General features: G+C 37.8%; 1 protein-coding gene across 1 annotated transcript; it reads left to right on the forward strand.

The window, feature by feature from the left end:
- Positions 1 to 7,975: 7,975 nt before the first annotated feature.
- Positions 7,976 to 11,278, forward strand: LOC111779649 (cytochrome P450 CYP72A219-like). Its single transcript, XM_023659744.1, has 5 exons — positions 7,976 to 8,318; positions 8,390 to 8,607; positions 9,434 to 9,678; positions 10,318 to 10,702; positions 10,772 to 11,278. Exons 1-5 carry the CDS (start codon positions 8,036 to 8,038, stop codon positions 11,195 to 11,197), a joined length of 1,557 nt encoding a protein of 518 aa, XP_023515512.1. The 5' UTR covers positions 7,976 to 8,035; the 3' UTR covers positions 11,198 to 11,278.
- Positions 11,279 to 20,977: the final 9,699 nt, after the last annotated feature.

The raw sequence follows: 20,977 nt of genomic DNA on the forward strand, positions 1-20,977 counted from the left end.
GGTTCATGAGTATTCCGACGGATGGCTCCTGGTATTTCAATGGGTCGCCTACGAAGAATTCTACGAGGGTATAGATAAGGGTATTGACAGCGTCTTCTACCCTTTCATGTTGTACCTCGGTCCTGGTTGATGGACCTTCATCTTTAATGATTTGAGTAGTTCGTCTAATAACATAGTGGTTTAATATTTGTTGACAAGTTGCTTCATCAAGATATTTATCCCACCAGTCTTTGAGTTGCCCGGTAAATCCTGTTCCTAGGACTTGAGCAATTTGATGTTTGGATTTATGGCCCTATATTTTATAAGTACTAGCGACCATCATCATTTCGTTGACAACATTCCTTATCAGATAATCTAATAGTCCATCGATATTCCATTCGTAGACTGTTAGACCATCATAATGAGCTTGAGTCTTTAATATTTTTTTCTTCGAATTGAATATCCGGAAAGAACGGTTGATGATACCAGTTTCTCTGATTGCTGGTATTGTTTTGGCTTCTTCTGAAAATCCTTGCAATTTGATTGTTCAAGGGTTCTTCTACCTTATTTCTGATCTCATCTTCGGATTCTTTGATCATATCATAATTGTTGACGACGTTGATGGATGGTTCTGAAATTGTTACCATTGGATTTAAAATTTTATCCAATTTTTCTTCTCTCTTGGCCATTACAGCCTCCTCTTTTGAAACTCTTCTAGTAAACATATCAAGATTTGTCGATCTGAGTATTGGTATTGACTCATCGATCTTTGGTACAGAGCTGCTCGCGCTTTCTTGTTGGGTACCAGATTTCTTCGAGATTTTTCCTTCGATGCTCTCGAGTTGTGTAGCAATCGTGGATAAAATCTTATTTGAGTAATTGTTTTGATGCTAGATATTCTTGATATCCTTTAGAGTTGGATTACCCTTTTCCAGCCCTTCGAGAATATTTTTGAAGGGACNGCAATAACTGTTACTTTCTGGCGTGAGGATAGGTTGAGGAGAGACAATTGTGGGAAGGGATGAGAGGTTAGTGGAGAGAGGTGGGGAAATGTTGTTTTTATTTATTTATTTATTATTAATATTTTAACTACCTTATTATAATTATTTTTATTTGTTTCTTTTTTTTTGGCTGTTACATATAGAGAGGCCTGTTTTAGCGCGTTAATAAAGGTAACCAGTTAGGTGGACTTTGACTTTTGAAACGCTACGTTGGACCGGGTGAAGAATGAAAAACGTCCGCTCACATGTCCTTCTTCCTTCTTGTTTTAATTCATATTCTGTGCTAGAATATGAATCTGATTCTTCCTGAAGTTCAAGGATTTCTCCCTTACTCGATTGTTCTGAATTAGTTAGAACTAATTGTAGTGGCTCATCTTTCCGCTCTTGATCAATATCTAATTCATTGATCTTTCCTTTGATCGGACACTTATTGACATAGTGTCCTTCTTCCCAACATTTAAAGCAAGTTTGCTTTCTTTTGCCTTTGTCTATTTTGGTAGAAGCATACCTTTTCTTTGAATACGCTGACTTTTGAGATTGCATGGATTTACTCTGATACTTTTCTCTGGGCCTACGATTTGTATGCTTTAGGATACATTTTGACATTCTTTCTTCTGGAGGTCGAGGGGGCTTCTATCCCCTTGCATCCATATGGATCATAAAATCTTCCGAGCTCTTTCCTATTTGATATTGAGGAATTAAGCTTGTTTTGAATCTTTGACTCATTGCAAAGTTTGGGCCCTTCTTCTATGATGAAAGACGCTATGGATCCATATGACAAAGTCTGCCCTGGAATTGTTCCATTATACTTTGTCTTGAGATCGTCTTTGATCCTCCTAGAGAAGTGTTTTGGCAGTCCATTGACAAAATTCTCCTTCTAGAATTCCAACGAACTGTTTGTCCTAATGAAGACTTTGCTGAAATACATGTCTTTGTACCACCTAAAATCGCCTAAGGTTGGGCACTTTAGGTTCATGAGTATTCCGACGGATGGCTCCTGGTATTTCAATGGGTCGCCTACGAAGAATTCTACGAGGGTATAGATAAGGGTATTGACAGCGTCTTCTACCCTTTCATGTTGTACCTCGGTCCTGGTTGATGGACCTTCATCTTTAATGATTTGAGTAGTTCGTCTAATAACATAGTGGTTTAATATTTGTTGACAAGTTGCTTCATCAAGATATTTATCCCACCAGTCTTTGAGTTGCCCGGTAAATCCTGTTCCTAGGACTTGAGCAATTTGATGTTTGGATTTATGGCCCTATATTTTATAAGTACTAGCGACCATCATCATTTCGTTGACAACATTCCTTATCAGATAATCTAATAGTCCATCGATATTCCATTCGTAGACTGTTAGACCATCATAATGAGCTTGAGTCTTTAATATTTTTTTCTTCGAATTGAATATCCGGAAAGAACGGTTGATGATACCAGTTTCTCTGATTGCTGGTATTGTTTTGGCTTCTTCTGAAAATCCTTGCAATTTGATTGTTCAAGGGTTCTTCTACCTTATTTCTGATCTCATCTTCGGATTCTTTGATCATATCATAATTGTTGACGACGTTGATGGATGGTTCTGAAATTGTTACCATTGGATTTAAAATTTTATCCAATTTTTCTTCTCTCTTGGCCATTACAGCCTCCTCTTTTGAAACTCTTCTAGTAAACATATCAAGATTTGTCGATCTGAGTATTGGTATTGACTCATCGATCTTTGGTACAGAGCTGCTCGCGCTTTCTTGTTGGGTACCAGATTTCTTCGAGATTTTTCCTTCGATGCTCTCGAGTTGTGTAGCAATCGTGGATAAAATCTTATTTGAGTAATTGTTTTGATGCTAGATATTCTTGATATCCTTTAGAGTTGGATTACCCTTTTCCAGCCCTTCGAGAATATTTTTGAAGGGACTGGTTTTGACCTTTTCTCCGCAGTAGTTGTCAAATTCAACTTCTTCTAACAGAGAATGTTTTAAATATACCTCACCTCTTCTGGTGGTCTTCCAGTTCCTCTAGGTCAACGTACATACTTGCAAAATATTTTCTTCAAACCATTCAAAGAAAGGTATATTTTCTTATATGGCTTCCATATGAGAATACCAGTGAGATCTCAATTCATTTCGCTCAGCTTCTTTGTAGGTTTGAAAGGAGGCATTTCATTTCGTTCAGCTTCTTTGTAGGTTTGAAAGGAGGCATTTCTCTTTGAAGAGTAGGCAGTTGACATGAAATCTGCTCTTATAATTCCTTGTCTATTTGGAAAGCAATTCTAATGACATTAAGCTGACTTTCGTAGACAGATTGAGTATCCATATCAGTATGGGTTAGTGAGTTCAAATGATATTACCACGAACTCGTAATTATCATACCCTTGTTCTAAAAGCTTTTTTTGGTATGTTCTCATTTTTTATCTTGATCTGGTGATAACCTGATCGAAGGTCAATTTTTTAAAACACTGTTTCCTCCTCGAGCTGATCGAGTAAGTTCTCAATGCACGGGAGGGGATACTTGTTTTCACCGTTCTCTTATTCAACTCCCTGTAATCAAACCATTGTAGTCCATTATGTCATGTTGTGAATGACTTGTGACCCTCCTTGAGGCGCTACCTCGAGCATTTCCTTATGAGACTACATGGTGTTCTACCTAGGGTGTTAACTGGTACCTCCCAAAGGTCCATAAAGTCTCCCTCGTTTGGGGGTGCGTCTCTTCCTATAACGACCAAAAATTTTCTACTTAATTTAAGGTCGCTACTGTATACATACCATAAACATTGAATGCGGAAGACTTCATTTAAATTCCATAAAACATAACCTTTAACTTAAAACACAGCCATGGACTTACGTGTTTCGAAAACATCTTTAAAACGACACGAAAAAAAAAAAGACTAAATAAAATGAATAGTAGTTTTTTAAAAAACATCCTATTCTAGCCTAAGACTAAGAAAATAAATACCACTACCCTATACATGCGCCATGGTCTCGAGTTGCGATGTCGTTGTCAACCGTATAGGAGTGCCTTGCCTTAACCTGAAAAAGTGAAGTAGCACGAGGCTTGAGTCTTTCTAGAATACTCAGTAAGTGACCCCCTATCGGGGTTATGCAACAATCACATGCAATGAAATGATGGGACCTATCTTTTGTTTTGTTTCGTTTCATTTCGTTTCATTTTCCCTACAGTGTAATCCTAACAGGTAATCGTGGACGTGTACCATATACTCTACACGCAGCCCATACATGCGACTATGGCTCACCAGCTAGTTCGCACACCGCTGGGCCACTGTCCCTAGCCGGTGGGCATGCTCTGGGAGCCCTTATACCGGGACCCGTTAAAACTAGAACCGTCACGGCAGCGCTATGCAAAGCATAACGATCGTTGTCCTGCCATTGGATGTACGCGTCCGTACCCTCGTGATGGGATAGGGGTATCCCCCAAATGCATGAGCACACAATATGCATGAGGTCCCACTAGTCCTACAGTTATCATTAATGAACATAACCTCCTGTCACGTTTTCATGCTTACATGTCATTCTCATTCTCATTTCTTTACATATCATACATATTCCTAACGGGGTTATGTTTCATGCAATTTACCGTATTTCATGTTATACAATTCATGCAGTTACATTCAAATATTCATACAAACAAGCCATAATCGTTAAAGGACCACACATCGTCACATGCATTACACATCACGTCAGACTAAAAACATACATTCACGTTCACATAACTACGTACTTAAGCATAATAATCTAGCATACAATGCATCATATCATAAATAAGTCATAACGTAAACACTTCATAGTCATATCGTTCTCTAACTTACCATAGCCTTAACATTCTTATACCTATCACAGTCGTATCATTATGTAACGTACCTTAGTCATATCGTCATAAGAACGTACCCTAACGCTATCGTTCTATCAACCTAACACAAACCTATCCCTTTCTACCCATAACCTAACCGTATTCTTTCATTAATCTCTCCTATCCATAGCACTCCGGTATGTAACCTAACCTTAACGTTTCATGAACGTATCTTACTTCTATCGTTACATTTCGTTTTGTGCATCCTTCTCGTATCCTATCTCAAACATATCCTTGAGCACATCGTACTATAATTATTATCATACAAACCACATATAATAACATAGCATAACATATAGGAAGCATATCGATCCACAGACAATTCACACATATCAACATATATGACACGTGCAGAACCACAGGGCACGTGTCAACATCAAATATAACCATGCCGATAGTAAGGTCACTTACCTGGCTAGCTTAAGTCGTTGTCACGAATATATCCATAATGAAAGTTCGATTCCGTCCTTTGAAATCCAAGTCAACCTACGTGAGCCCATGACATCAGTTTCAAGTTTGAACTCTATAAAATTATTTCTCTTCTTTACATGGTTAAAATTCTGATATTTACCGTTAGACAAAATTGTTAGACAAAATTGAGGGGAGTTCCATGCCCTCTAATATTTCCTGTTTTATTTTTAAATTGTGTTACACAAATCTTTCCTCTCTTCTGCTGTAATTATTTTTAAGAAGGTAATATTCAATTTTGTTAATCTATTCCTACTTCCAAATTTTCCCTTTTTATTTTTATTATTATTTTTCTTTTCCGTTAACAGTGTTCTGGATTTCTATTATTATTTTTCTTTTTAGTAACAGTGTTGTGGATTTTTATCTCTATTTCATTTTTTCTTATTTCCTTTGTCTTCCTTCTGATTTAGTTAACAATTATATTCTTAGCCTTTTAATTTAGTAGATCTAAAATATAATTGGTTGTGATTTCCTAAACTCATACAGAATTCTTTTCATTTTATCTCTAATTCAAAACTAAATAATTGTAACCAAATTAATATTATTTAATAAAATAAAAGGAAGATTTAACATAGGACTACTAACCTCTTCAAATGACATATCTCGTCCGCCAACTAAATCTGCTTAAACCTTTTTTTTTCTTTTTTTCTTTTTTCTATTTGTTTTAGTAGAAAGGAAGAAATTCTGGTTAAATCTGCCGTTGTTTTTACAGCAAATGAATTTCTGATTTGTTGCCAGATTTATTTTTAGGAAAGGAGTGGTGAGAATTGAAGAGATCGTTACCAAATGTTTTTCTTCTTTTAATTTTTATTTATTATTATTCTTATTATTATTCTTATTATTATTATTTTATTTTATTTTTCCGGTTGTTACACTTCCCTTGCCACTATGTGTCGGATTAGCTACAGTAGGAATTCTGGGCCACGAGTTGGGTTTGAGGCGTAAAGAGCTTGTGGGTTGTGCGTTTGAGTACTTATGGGTTTCTTTTTCTCTATTTGACGGTTAGAAATTGGTTTTCCTTGTTTTTTTTTTCTTTACCTTTTTTCAAATTGTTTCCGGTCTCTTTCTCAAATGGAAATACACTCATAGTGTATACGTCGTTTGGTTCCGATTACCTCCTCCCCTGACTCATAATGACGATGGTTCCTACATAGTACAACAATCATGAAAAATCTGTATCCCCTTCCCTAAAATTCCAACCCGACCACACAAAGAAAGAGAAAATGAACAAGGCAAGGCTTACCGTCTTGGATTCTTGACATTGATAATCGTTCCACCAACTGCAATGATACTAATTTGCAACTCGAAGTCTAGGCTTGACTATGCGCAGACAAGATTCGAAAGGAGGTTTACAACATCTTCTCTCTTGGAAATGGAGGAGAAGTACTAGGTTGTTGCAATTTTAAATAGGCGTCGTGGGAATCAAATGGAGAGTGGGTGATTAGTTGGGGTCATAGCAGCTCCTCCAACTCGTCGAAAATTTCTTACACAATTATTTATTTATTATTTTTATATCCTTAACCTATTACATAAAAATGGAAAATAAAATCGAAGATAGTATAGCATAACATGACATAATAGGATGAATAAAGTACGAAAAGAAATAAAAAATATAGTAATAGACCACAACCACATAGTTCACAATCAAAATAGGCCACGAAGACTTTTATCCTTATCTTCTTTCTAAATCTATTTGATAAGGTGATCACAACCACCAAACAAAATACCTAAATCTAATATGTAATTGAATTCCTACAAAAGATGTTCACGCAAGCTGTTCTAACTGGATTTGGAATTGGTTCCATTATAGCCTCATTAAATGTTTAAAATTATGTCCAAAAAAATTAATACTAAAATATATCTTTTACCCGAAATTGAAAAATTGAGAAATAATTATTCCTAAAAAAAAAGTTAAAATTTAATAGATTATGTTCGATAAAAAACGTCACCTCTTACCCAGAACGTGATCACGCTATATATGACTAGTGTGAGATCTCATATTGGTTGAGGTGGAGAACTAAACACGTTTTGTAAGCGTGTGGAAACCACTCCCTAATAGACGCATTTTAAGAACTTTGTAGGGAAGTGCGAAAGGGAAACCCCAAAAAGGATAATATCTGCTAGCGGTGGGTCTAAATCATTACAAATTGTATCAAAGCTAGACACCGGGTGATGTGTTAGTAAGAAGGCTGAGCTCCGAAGGGGGTAGACATGAGACGGTGTGTCAGTAATGACGCTGGCCCCGAAGGGGTGTGGTTTGGTAGGGGTCCCACATCGATTGGACAAAGGAACAAATGTCAGCGAGGACGCTGGAGCCCAAAGGGGGGGGGTGGATTGTGAGATCCCACACCGGTTGGGGTGGAGAACGAAACACCCTTTATAAGGATGTGAAAACCTCTCTAGCAGACGCGTTTTAAAAACCTTGAGGGGAAACCCGAAAGAGAAAGCTAGAAACCTCTCCTTAGTAGACACGTGGGGAAGCCCAAAAAGGAACGCCCAAAGTAGACAATATCTACTAGCGGTGGGCCTGAGCCATTACAACTAGTTTCGTTAGCAAGCAAGCTCATGGCTAGACACGAACGATATTAAACTCGACTTAATTGGATAAAGTTGTAATTTCACGAATCAAATTTGTTTGCATGCGCTTTTGTTTGGTTATAAATTAGCAAACATAAGTCCTCCTTCCTTCCATCGCTAAGCACGAAATTGAGAAATCTGTCTTTATTTAGATGGAGATATTGGGGAGTATTAGGGTTTCCATTTGGGCGGTGGCTGTGGTGTGTTTAGCCGTATGGGGATGGAGATTTTTGAACTGGATTTGGCTGAGGCCCAAGAAGCTTGAGAGGTGCCTCAGAAAGCAAGGCTTCGCCGGGAATCCTTACCGGCTTCTCACCGGCGACATGAAGGACATAGCCACCATGAGGGAGCAGGCCATATCCAGCCCCATGAACTTCTCCCATGATATTGCTCCACGTGTCATCCCCTCCATAAATCATACCATCCACAAATATGGTATGTCGTGTTTGTTTGTTTTTATCCAATTTAGGTGTTTAATTATTCTCTAAGTGTTTAATTAAATGCAGGAAAGAATTCGTTCATGTGGGTTGGACCATATCCAAGAGTGCACATCATGGACCCTGATCAACTCAAAGCTGCACTTTCTTTAATGCATGATATTCAAAAGCCGACTATCAACCCTCTTGCAAGGTTGCTTTTCGATGGACTTACTACTCATGAAGGACCCAAATGGGTTAAGCATAGAAAGATAATGAATCCAGCCTTTCATTTCAAACACTTGAAGGTATGCTTTCTTCTTGTAATTAGATATCAAAACTTGACTTGAATAAATAAACTCATAATTAGTATTTATAAGTTTAATTTTTTATACTTGTTGCTTTCAATACGATTTGTAACAGCTCAAGCTCACCGTGAGTAGATATTGTCCGTTTTGGCCCGTTACATATCGTTGTTGGCCTTACGATTTTAAAACGTATCTGATAGGGAGAGGTTTCCAAACTCTTATAAAGAATACTTCATTCCCTTCTCCAACCAACGTGGAATCTCACAATCCACCTCTTATGTGACCTAGCGTTCTCGCTGACACTCGTTCTTCTCGACAATCGATGTGGGATCTCACAATTCACCTCCTTTCGAGGCCCAGCGTCCTTGCTGGCACACTGCCCGGTGTCTTGCTCTAATACTGTTTGTAACAGCCCAAATCCACCACTAGCAGTAAATATTGTCTTTTTTGGGCTTTTCCTTTCGGGCTTTCCCTCAATGTTTTTAAAACGTGTCTACTAAGGAGAGGTTTTTGTCCCCTTGTAAACACATTTGCTTGTGAGATCCCACATAGGTTGGGGAGGAAAATGAAACATTTTTTTATAAGGGTATAGAAACCTCTCCTTAGCAAGACATGTTCTAAAAATCTTGACGGGAAACCCAAAAGGGAAAGCTTAAAGAGGACAATATCTGCTAGCGGTGAGATTGAGCTGTTACACGACTATCCAACTAATAATGTTAGATTCGTTTAAACGTACATTTAGAAGTTGCTTCTATATTGTACTTTGAGTAACAATATTTTTATGAGTCTAATTGTTCGTAATATATGCTTAAATTGCTATATACAGGACATGGTGCCTGCAGTATGTGAGAGTTGCACTGAGATGATTAGGAAATGGGAAGAAGTGGTCTCAGAAGAAGGATTTTATGAGTTGGATGTGATGCCTCATTTGGAAAACTTGGCAGCTGATGTTATTTCTCGAACAGCATTTGGAAGCAGCTATGAAGAAGGAAAAATGATCTTTATACGTCTAAAAGAACTTACCAATCTAGTCGTTCAATCTATATCTACAGTTTACATATCTGGATGGAGGTGAACTCGTGTACAATTCAATTCAATTTAGACATGAATATGAGTTCTTTTTAGTCTTTTCCTTTTGAACTTCTCCTCGAGATTTTTAAACCGTGTCTGCTAGGGAGAGGTTTTCACACTCACAAAGAATGTTTCTTTCCCCTCTTCAACCAATGTGGGATCTCACAATCCACCCCCTTCGAGACCCAGCGTCGTCGCTGGCACTCGTTCCTCTCACAATCTACCCCTTTCTGGACCCAGCGTCCTCGTTGACACTCGTTCCTCTCTCCAACCAATGTAGAATCTAACAATCCACCCCCTTCGATCTCACAATCCACCCCCTTCAGGGCCCAGCATCTTCGTTGGCACACTGCTTGGTGTCTGACTCTGATACCATTTATAACCACTCAAGCCAACCACTAGCAAATATTGTCCTCTTTGGCCTCTCCCTTTTAGGCTTTCCGTTTTAGGCTTCCCCCTCAAAGTTTTTAAAACGTCTGCTAGAAAGAGGTTTCCACACACTTATAAAAAATGCTTCGTTCCTCTCTCCAACCAATTTGAGATCTCACAATTGCTAACACTCGTTCCTCTCTCCAATCGATCTCACACATGCAATATTTATGAAATTTCGTTTAACATCTCATTATAACGTTTGTGCAGGTTTGTACCAACGAAGTCAAACACTAGAATGAAAAAGATAAGCAAAGAATTAAATACGTTGCTCTTGGATGTTATCAACAAAAGGCAAAGGGCTATGATGGCAAGTGAAGCTATGCCTACGGATCTATTAAGCATCCTCTTACAATCAAATTTGAAAAAAATTCGAGAGCAGGGAAACAACGATGTCGGAATGAGTATCGAAGACATCGTAGAAGAATGTAAAATCTTTTATCTTGCTGGGCAAGAAACCACAGCAATGCTACTAGTTTGGACTATGGTTTTATTGAGTTCATACACAAAATGGCAAGATCGAGCAAGAGAAGAGGTCCTACAAGTCTTTGGAAATAACAAACCAGATTTTGATGGTTTAAATAGCCTAAAAATTGTGAGGAACACTCTCTTCTATGTATTTTCATTTTCATTTGTTAAATTTTATCTTATTCTCAACATTTAGGTTACGATGATATTGAACGAAGTCCTGAGGTTATACCCACCAGCAGCATTGCTTACTCGTCTCGTTCAAAACGAAACAAAGCTTGAAAAATTGAGTTTACCAACGGGAGTGACGCTGAGTTTTCCAATTGTTCTTATCCATCGTGATAAAAAGATATGGGGTGATGATGCAAATGAGTTTAATCCGGATAGATTTGCTGAAGGAGTTTCAAAAGCGACACAAAATCAAGCTGGGTTCTTCCCGTTTGGATGGGGTCCTCGCATATGCATTGGACAGAACTTTGCCATAATTGAGGCCAAAATTGCTCTATCGATGATTCTACAACACTTTTCTTTTGAGCTTTCTTCGTCTTATACGCATGCTCCGACATCCCATTTAACTATTAGACCTCAACATGGAGTTCATATCATGGTACGTAAACTTTAGTCATGTCAAGAATAAAGTACTAAAACTATTAAAAAATTTGAAGGGTTACGTTTATAAATTCTAGACACTTATTACCCATCATGTTTGTTAGAAATTGACATTATTTTTAATGTCAAATTTATTTTTGTCTATGTTATTTTATTTTGAAAAAAGAAAATTTTCATCAACCATACATTCAAGGTCGATCAACTCACCATCTGAATAATTCCAAAAACGATTTTCACAATTCAATTTTGAAGATTTCAAATCAGGGATCATGACGAACACTATCTTTTATCGGAATAATTGTCAAAATGGTTTTCACAACTTAAATCTCAAGGCTTTCAAATTGATGGGTATAAAATTTTGTGTAATTTAAAATCAAACTAATGTTACATTTAAAACTGATAACCATATACAAGTTGAGTGTTATTCAAAGTTTATTAAAGACGGGACAAGAGAAAGAGATACAAATTTAAAATGACCACAAACTCCTATACTTAAAACTGCTGTCCTAGGACGACCCTCCTCAAAGAGTATCATCTAGATGATCGTTTGGTAGTTGTTATTATAAGCAAACTCCATTGGAAATAAATGCTCGAGTTTCTTATCCATCGGTATCGTGGATACTATTTTCTCTATATCACTAACATCTGTCACACTTGCTAAAAATGTCCATGCATCGTAAATAATCAGCTTCCTTGCCTTTAGTAGAGTAATAACTCTCATGGTACTCCTTAAGCTAACCCTCAAGTACGTGAAGTTCTCTAAGAACTCAACCTTGTGCTTGCACCTATAGTTAGGAAATCTTGTTCGACCTCCTCCTCTATTTTGAGGGTGCTTGCACAATTTGTTTGCTTAACCTTATGCTTGTCCATATCCATCAAGATAACAATACGCAATGGTCCAGAATCATTAGAGAAAACCTCCATGTCATATACTTCGATGGTTCCCTCTCCATCTCCATGCTTCAGTTCTAGAAAACCAATCTAGTTCTTATATCTTGCCACTATAATGTAGCACTTAGGAAGAACACTTTTTAACATCATTTGCCCAACATTAGGACTAAGCGTCTTTTTCACGCTCTTTTACCAGAAATGTGTCTTGTCTTTCAGCTTATACATGGCATAGTGCACTTGGTACTCATTCGGGCAGTTAATATATTGGAAGGTCATCTTTATAGCTGCCAACCATGCCTCAACTATTACTAGGTTAACTTTCCCCATCATCTTTGATGATGGGTTGTACTTTTGAAAATTCATTACATAACACGGTTCTACTTTCAATCCCCACAATTCCTTGGGGACCTAGCTAGTTTGGTTTCCAGAGTCCTCATGAATGACAATGGTGTCTTCAGCATGAAAGTGACAATGGTGTCTTCCGCATGAAAGTCTAACACACATTCAACGAGGATTAATATCTCAATTTTTTTTTCTTTTAAGTTCAAAATTATGGAACTTTGTTGAAGGTGTTAGAAGCTAAAATTTTAAGATATGTTGAAGAAAATACTTGAGGGGTCAAATTGGTTAGCTCATGATGAGAAAGAGAGAGGGGAAATAAGAGAGGAGAAAGAAGAAAGAAAAGAGGTTAGTGTTTTGAGGCAAGAGGAGAAGATTTGATCTAAAACCGACGCCGAAGATCTGAGAATTCTCAACCTAAACCATTAGCAGTCCAAAGCAAGGTGCTCTCACGAATCGCACCTTCCTTCTTCAAAAACGTTCAAGAACTTAAGGTTAGTCCGCGAATGTCTAGATTGAGATGTTTATCGAGGTTTTCGTGTGTTAGCTGCGTTTTTATGTTGATTCTTGGACTTTTACCTTCAGCAGTGTGATCTTCTCAAGTTTTGGAGTGAAAGTGGCCAAGATTTGCGTTCGAATCGGAGTTTCAAGAAAACGTGATTTTTGGTAAGAACTCATATTTTTCACCAAATTCGAACTCGAATAATAAGATCTGTGATTATCGAAAAAATATAGGAAATATATATTAAAGAAGTAGAATATGAGATCTACGATATTTGTGAAGAAAACTTGTTGATTCGGATTACGAATTGGAAGATAAAAAAATTCGAAGAAAATAGATCGAAAACGCAAAAACACCTAACGATCTAGAAATTGAAACACACGCAGGAGAGGGAAGGAACGCCACCACGCATCGGTCGGCGTACGGAGGAGCGCAACAGAATCGATGTTAGACACATGGCGCATTCCAGCTGGTGAGGCGTGCCCTACGCGCTAGGCGACACACGTCAGGCACGCGGATTGAGGACGACCCGAGTCCGAATTGACACTCTACACATGACCCGGGAACGCACGAACCAATTGTGTGGAAAGTCGCGCATCGAAGTTGCACGTAGGGACCCTCCAGAGCGCGTGTGATGCGCATGTAGGCGCGTGAGTTATCATTTTTCTTTCCGTTCGGCCTCTGTTCGCTTGTTTTTCACCCCGATTACGATACTACCCTATTATTATGTGAAATAGGACCTGTCAAGGAAATTTCAAAATTTTTAGAACCCTCCCCGTCAGGAAACTCGAGCTTGGGAAGGCACGTGTCAACCATGTATGTAGCCATTTGGATTCCCACGAGCAGTACTTGTAGGAACCGCTTGGAATAAGCATGCATGCTACCATACCGATAAACTTAGCTAGCCAAACCTAGCATATGAGTATGGAATCATGGAAATAAAATAATCAAGAAAATCAATGGAATCTAGATATGAACGATTATGTATCTGTTTAGATTGAGATTGTGATAATGTATGTATGCATGAGGAGGAAGGGAAACTTGTGAAATCTGCGCTCCAGGTGAAGATGGACATTATCTTCCCGTTGAGTATGTTTGTTAATAATGCATGAATTGTTGCATGTTAACTCCAGTGAATGATTGCTTTGTGTTATCTTTCTTGCTGAATAGGAAGAAACTACGAGCCTAGACTAGGGCGCTTGAGATTAAGTAGGCTAGAGAAAATCCTAGAATGGGGATACCTCAAAAATACCGTGCATTTAGGACCCCGAGGCGAGTGCCCACGGACCCGACCCAATATTTCAAATCATGATAGATTTGTGAGACCTTGTACGAGAATCTTAGAGATGAATGAATCCATATATAAGCCACCTCAGTCCGCCCTAGAAAGACTATAGTTGGACACCACGGTAACTGTAGGTAGCTTGCTAGAGTTGAGCAGTGTGAATAGTGTCACCAAAAACTCCACTTTCCTCTCTGCTCCGATACTGTACATTCGAGACAGAACTCTGGTACTAAGACCTTTGAGCTAGGCAGCTCCGGACAAGGAAGTGTGATAGCTAAGGGGTCTTCTAAATAGGACTCCTGGGCCAGAAACCCATCCCTAAGCAGGAGAACGTGAAACCACGTAGGATGACTTAGTAGCTGACCGACACACAAGAGATCACAACCCCCGATTTTAGTGGATGTATGGTCCCGTGGGAAGGTTGTTAGTTAACCTCCACAGATGATGTTCAGACAGAGTTACTTATTCAGATCCAGCCATACGATCCCCTCAAATTTACTTGAGAGGGCGCGCCTCACCTTAAGACACTAAGCATTCCAGTGCATAAGATGGACAAGCCTCCTAAGATACAGAAAAGAGAGTTGTAGCTTGATTTGCACTCACTAGAACCCAAAGATAAGACCGTGGATGCCTACATAGATAAGGATGCGAAAAGAGCCTACAACTAGGTTGGTTATTGAGTATATCTTTTAACTCACCCCGATTTTCTCTCTTTTATTTTTTATTTTTTTTTATCAGGTACCAGTCGAATTGAGGAGGTGTTCGAGAGCTGCATTATCACAAAGGTGTGTCGTTCCGAAGCCTCAGTCCGTTTTTACATTTGGAGTCTTTGTATTTTCTTGTATATTTGTATTTTCAATTTGTAACATTTGACCTTGATTTTATATTTAATTTCGACCTCCTTTACTTCCTTTTCTTGTTTTAAATTTTATCTAATTTTTATCTTCTATTTTATTTTCTTTTCAATTTTATTTGTTTTCGCTTTCGTCTTTTTAGTCATGATTCGGTTTTTCGAAGCCTCGAAAATCGGGTCATGACATTGAGACTTCTACCCTTAGAAATTTGTGCGTCATCTTTGTCATTTCCAAGTTTCAAGCAATTCTTGTGCTAGATTGTATCGGATCTATTCAATCTAGCCTTAATCAAGTTCTATTAAGAAGTGACTCGATTTAGAATAAGGTTCCAAATCTTGCTTCAAGATCTTTGATCGTAAGTGATAATCTAATTTTAGTCTTTATCTCTTAGTTGATCCAAATTTGTGTAAGGAGGTATTAATTTTTTTGATTCAACGTTTTTTTTTTATTCAAGGATTCTTGTTCTAACAAAAACTTGGATCCTTATGCTAAGGATTAGGATTGTCTTATCAGATAATCTCCGAGTAAAAGCATGCATAAGAGAACCAAGTTATAATAACTAAGGCGCTAGAGCTAGAGAGGTTAGAATATGAGATCTACGATATTCTTGAAAAAAACTTATTGATTCGGATTACGGATTGGAAGATAAAAAATTCCGAAGAAAATAGATTGAAAACCCAAAAACACCTAACGATTGGAAAATTGAAACACACGCAAGAGAGAGAAGGGACGCCGCCACGTGGCAGAATCGGTGTTAGACACACAGTGCATTCCGGCTTGTGAGGCGTGCCCTGCACACTAGGTGACACGTGTTAGGCACAAGGATTCGGGTCGGCCCGAGTCCGAACCGACGCTCCGCACGCTAACCAGGAACGCACCAACCGAACATACGCTCCGACCCGACCATCTGCACCACGATTGTGCGGAAAGCCGCGCATGGAAGTCGCACGTAGGGACCCTCCATAGTGCGTGTGATGTGCGTGTAGGCGCGTGAGTCATCATTTTTCCTTCCCTTCGGCCTCCATTTGCTTGTTTTTCATCCCTATTTCGATACTACCCTATTATTATGTGAAATAGGACCTATCAATGAAATTTCAGAATTTTTGGAACCCTCTCCGTCAAGAAACTCAAGCTTGGGAAGACACGCGTCAACCATACAAGTAGCCATTTGGATTCCCACGAGCAGTACTTGTAGGAACCGCTTGGAATAAGCATGTATGCTACCATACCGATATACTTAGCTAGCCGAACCTAGCATATGAGTATGGAAACCATGGAAATGAAATAATTAAGAAAATAAATGGAATCTAGATATGAACGAATATGTATCTGTTTAGATTAAGATTGTGATAATGTAACGACTCGAAATTTTCTACTTAATTTAAGGTCGCTACTGTATACATATCATGAACATTGAGTGCGAAAAGACTTCATTTAAATTTCATAAAACGTAACCTTTGTCTTAAAACACAGCCATGGACTTACGTGTTTCGAAAACACCTTTAAAACGACAAAACAAAAGATTAAATAAAATAAATAAACGTTTAAACTAAAAACATCCTATTCTAGCCTAAGTCTAAGAAAATAAATACCACTACCCTATGCATGTGTCATGGCCTCGAATTGCGATGTCGTCGTCAACCGTACAGGAATGTATTGCCTTAACCTGAAAAATGTGGTAGCACATCTCTTCAGTATTTAAAGAAATAGTCGGTAAGTTACCCCACTATTGGGGTTAAATGCAAGAACATGTGAATGCAATGACGGGACCTATCCTTTCAATCTATTTGCCTACGGTACTGTCCTAATGGGTAACTTGGATGAGTACCATATACTCTACACACAGCCCATACGTGCGAGTATAGACTCACCAGTCAATTCGCACACCGCTGGGCCACTCTCCTTGTCGGGCGAGCATACTCTGGGTGCTCCTTACGCCAAACATCCGTTAGAACTAGTAACCGCCACGACAGCATTATGTAAAACAAAATGATCATACCCCTACCAGCAGCATTATGTAAAACATAGTGATCGTACCCTTGCCCATCGTGATGAAATAAGTGTATCCCCCAATGGATGAGCACACATAATGCATGAGGTCCCAATATTTTTCCATTTTCAACATTATTAAATATAACCCCGCTATCGTTTTACATTCATATTATATATTTTCTCATTTTCCAATTCTCATATCATGCATAATTCTAACGAGGTTATATTTCATTTCATTTATCGTGATATCATGTCATTCATAACATGTTGTATACATACAATTTAGAAAACATAACATAGCGATTCATGCTTTTAACATGTCATTTCATAACGTGCAATTCATACAACAATTACCTCAATGGTCACACAAAACAATCTAAACATAACATATCACATCACAATATATCGTATCATAAACATGTCGTATCATAAACACTTCGTGGTCATATCGTTCCCTAACTTATCATAGCCTTAACATTCTTAACCTATCACAGTCATATCACTCCGGTATGTGAATGTACCGCTGGGCCACTTAACCTATCACAGTCATATCGTTATGTGAATGTACCTTAGTCATATCATCACCGGAACGTATCCTAATGCTATTGTTTCATCAATCTATCACAAACCTATCCCTTTCTACCCATAACCTAATCGTATTCTTTCATCAATCTCTCCTATCCATAACACTCCGGTATGCAACCTAACCTTAACGTTTCATTAACGTATCTTACTCCTATCGTTACATTTCGTTTTGTGCATCCTTCTCGTATCCTATCTCAAACATATCATTAAACACATCGTACCGTAATTATTATCATACAATTCACAACAAATACATAACATATAAGAAGCATATTGATCCACAGACAATTCACACATATCAATATATATGACATGTGCAGAACCACGGGGCACGTGTCAACATCAAATATAACTATGTCGATAGTAAGGCCACTTACCTGATTAGCTTAGGCTGATGTCCCGACGTTATCCTTAATGAAAGTCTATTGAAATCCAAGTCAACCTATGTGAGACCATGACATCAGTTCCAAGTTTGAACTTCTACAAAATTGTTTCTCTAATTTATATGGGTCCATGTGTTATACTTCATGCGAACGTTAGAGTCTTTGCATGAGTTAAGTCTTGAAATATTTATATAGGTTTGTTATAGTATTATTTTCATCAAACCATTTAATACCCTTTAATATTTTACCGATATTCTATTTTCTATTTATTTAATACCCTTTAACATTTTTATTGTGTTTCCCTTTTTTTTTTTCTCTTTATAATTATATTAACAGTCTAGTCTTCCCTCCCTATCTCTTGCTGTATTTCCCAGTAGTATTTANACTTCGTGGTCATATCGTTCGAAACCATATTTAAAACAACATAACGAAATATTAAAAAAAAATAAACATTAAAGGTAAAAACACCCTACACTAATCTAAAATCTAAGAAATGNACCTATCACAGTCATATCACTCCGGTATGTGAATGTACCGCTGGGCCACTTAACCTATCACAGTCATATCGTTATGTGAATGTACCTTAGTCATATCATCACCGGAACGTATCCTAATGCTATTGTTTCATCAATCTATCACAAACCTATCCCTTTCTACCCATAACCTAATCGTATTCTTTCATCAATCTCTCCTATCCATAACACTCCGGTATGCAACCTAACCTTAACGTTTCATTAACGTATCTTACTCCTATCGTTACATTTCGTTTTGTGCATCCTTCTCGTATCCTATCTCAAACATATCATTAAACACATCGTACCGTAATTATTATCATACAATTCACAACAAATACATAACATATAAGAAGCATATTGATCCACAGACAATTCACACATATCAATATATATGACATGTGCAGAACCACGGGGCACGTGTCAACATCAAATATAACTATGTCGATAGTAAGGCCACTTACCTGATTAGCTTAGGCTGATGTCCCGACGTTATCCTTAATGAAAGTCTATTGAAATCCAAGTCAACCTATGTGAGACCATGACATCAGTTCCAAGTTTGAACTTCTACAAAATTGTTTCTCTAATTTATATGGGTCCATGTGTTATACTTCATGCGAACGTTAGAGTCTTTGCATGAGTTAAGTCTTGAAATATTTATATAGGTTTGTTATAGTATTATTTTCATCAAACCATTTAATACCCTTTAATATTTTACCGATATTCTATTTTCTATTTATTTAATACCCTTTAACATTTTTATTGTGTTTCCCTTTTTTTTTTTCTCTTTATAATTATATTAACAGTCTAGTCTTCCCTCCCTATCTCTTGCTGTATTTCCCAGTAGTATTTAATATTTTGTGATTCTGTATTTCATTTTTCTTTCCTTTGATTTTGTTAGCCTTTGTTTCTGTATTTCCTTTATGTTTCTTTTACCCTGTCAATAGTTATATTCTTGGTGTTTAATTTAATCCATTCATTGGTTTATTCTTTTACTATCATTCATATAAGATTATTGACAACCTAAATAATTGCAATAATTCACAAGATTTAAAATATCATTGGATTTTCTAAAAATGAAATTGATATTAAAAGAGAGAGAGATTTAATATATACCTTAAGAAACTGACAAGATCTCTCTTTGCCATCTCTCTTCTAGTGAATGTGCACGGGCCATTCTCGTTTTCTATTTTTGTTTTTTGTTTCATTTTGGAGGGACTTGAGATTGGCAAGAATTGGTTTGAGGAGAGATGATGGAAAGGGATGAGAGATTAAGTGGAGACGAGTGGGGAGGATTGTTTTTTTGTTTATTTATTATTTTGTTTTTAAAGGTCATTTTTTTCTTTTTTTTAATAATTTATTTTCTTTGTTTACTTATTTACTTATTTATTTATTTTTGGGCTATTACAGATAATGCATGTATGCATGAGGAGAAAGGAAAACTTGTGAAATCTGCGCTGTGGGTGAAGATAAACGTTATCTTCCCGTTGAGTATGTTTGTTAATATTGCATGAATTGATGCATGTTAACTCCATTGCATGATTGCTTGTTTTATCTTTCTTGTTGAATAGGAAGAAACTATGAGCGTATACTAGGGCGCTTGAGATTAAGTAGGCTAGACAAAACTCTAGAATGGGGGTACATAAAAAAACTGTGCATTTAGGCCCGCGAGGCGAGTGCCAGCCCAGACTCAGTATTCCAAATCATGACAGGTTTGTGAGACCTTGCATGAGAATCCTAGAGATGAATGAATCAAGGTCTAAGCCACCAAGAGTCCGCCTTAGAAAGACTAGTAGGACACCACGGTAATTGTAGGTAGTCCGCTAGAGTTGAGCAGTGTGGATAGTTTCACCAGAAACTCCACTTCCCTCTCTGCTTCGATATTGTACCATCAAGACAGAACTTTGGTACTAAGATCGTTGAGCTAGGCAAATCCGGACAGAGAAGTGTGACAGGTGCCCCGACCTAGTGGTGATAGCTAAGAGGTCTTCTGAATAGGACTCCTGGGTCGTAGAAATCCATCCCTGAGCGGGGAACATGAAACTACATAGAAAGACTTAGTAGCTGACCGACACATAGGAGATCGCAACCCCCCATTTTAGTGGATGTATGGTCCCATGGGAAGGTTGTTAGCTAACCTCCATAGATGATGTTCAGACAGAGTTACTTATTCAGATCCAGTCGTACGATCCCATCAGATTTACTTGTGAGGTCACGCCTCACCTCAAGACACTAAGCATTCCACTGCATAAGATGGACAAGCCTCCTAAGATACAGAAAAGAGAGTTGTAGCTTGATTTGCACTCACTAGAACCCAGAAATAAGACCGTGGATGCATACTAAGATAAGGATGCGTACTAAAAGATAATGATGCGAAAAGAGCCTACAACTAGGTTGCTTAGTGAGTATATTTTTATACTCACCCCATTTTCCTTTTTTTTTTCTTTTCA

Source organism: Cucurbita pepo, chromosome LG18 (assembly GCF_002806865.2).
Source record: "Cucurbita pepo subsp. pepo cultivar mu-cu-16 chromosome LG18, ASM280686v2, whole genome shotgun sequence".
In the NCBI taxonomy this organism is placed as follows: Eukaryota; Viridiplantae; Streptophyta; class Magnoliopsida; order Cucurbitales; family Cucurbitaceae; genus Cucurbita; species Cucurbita pepo.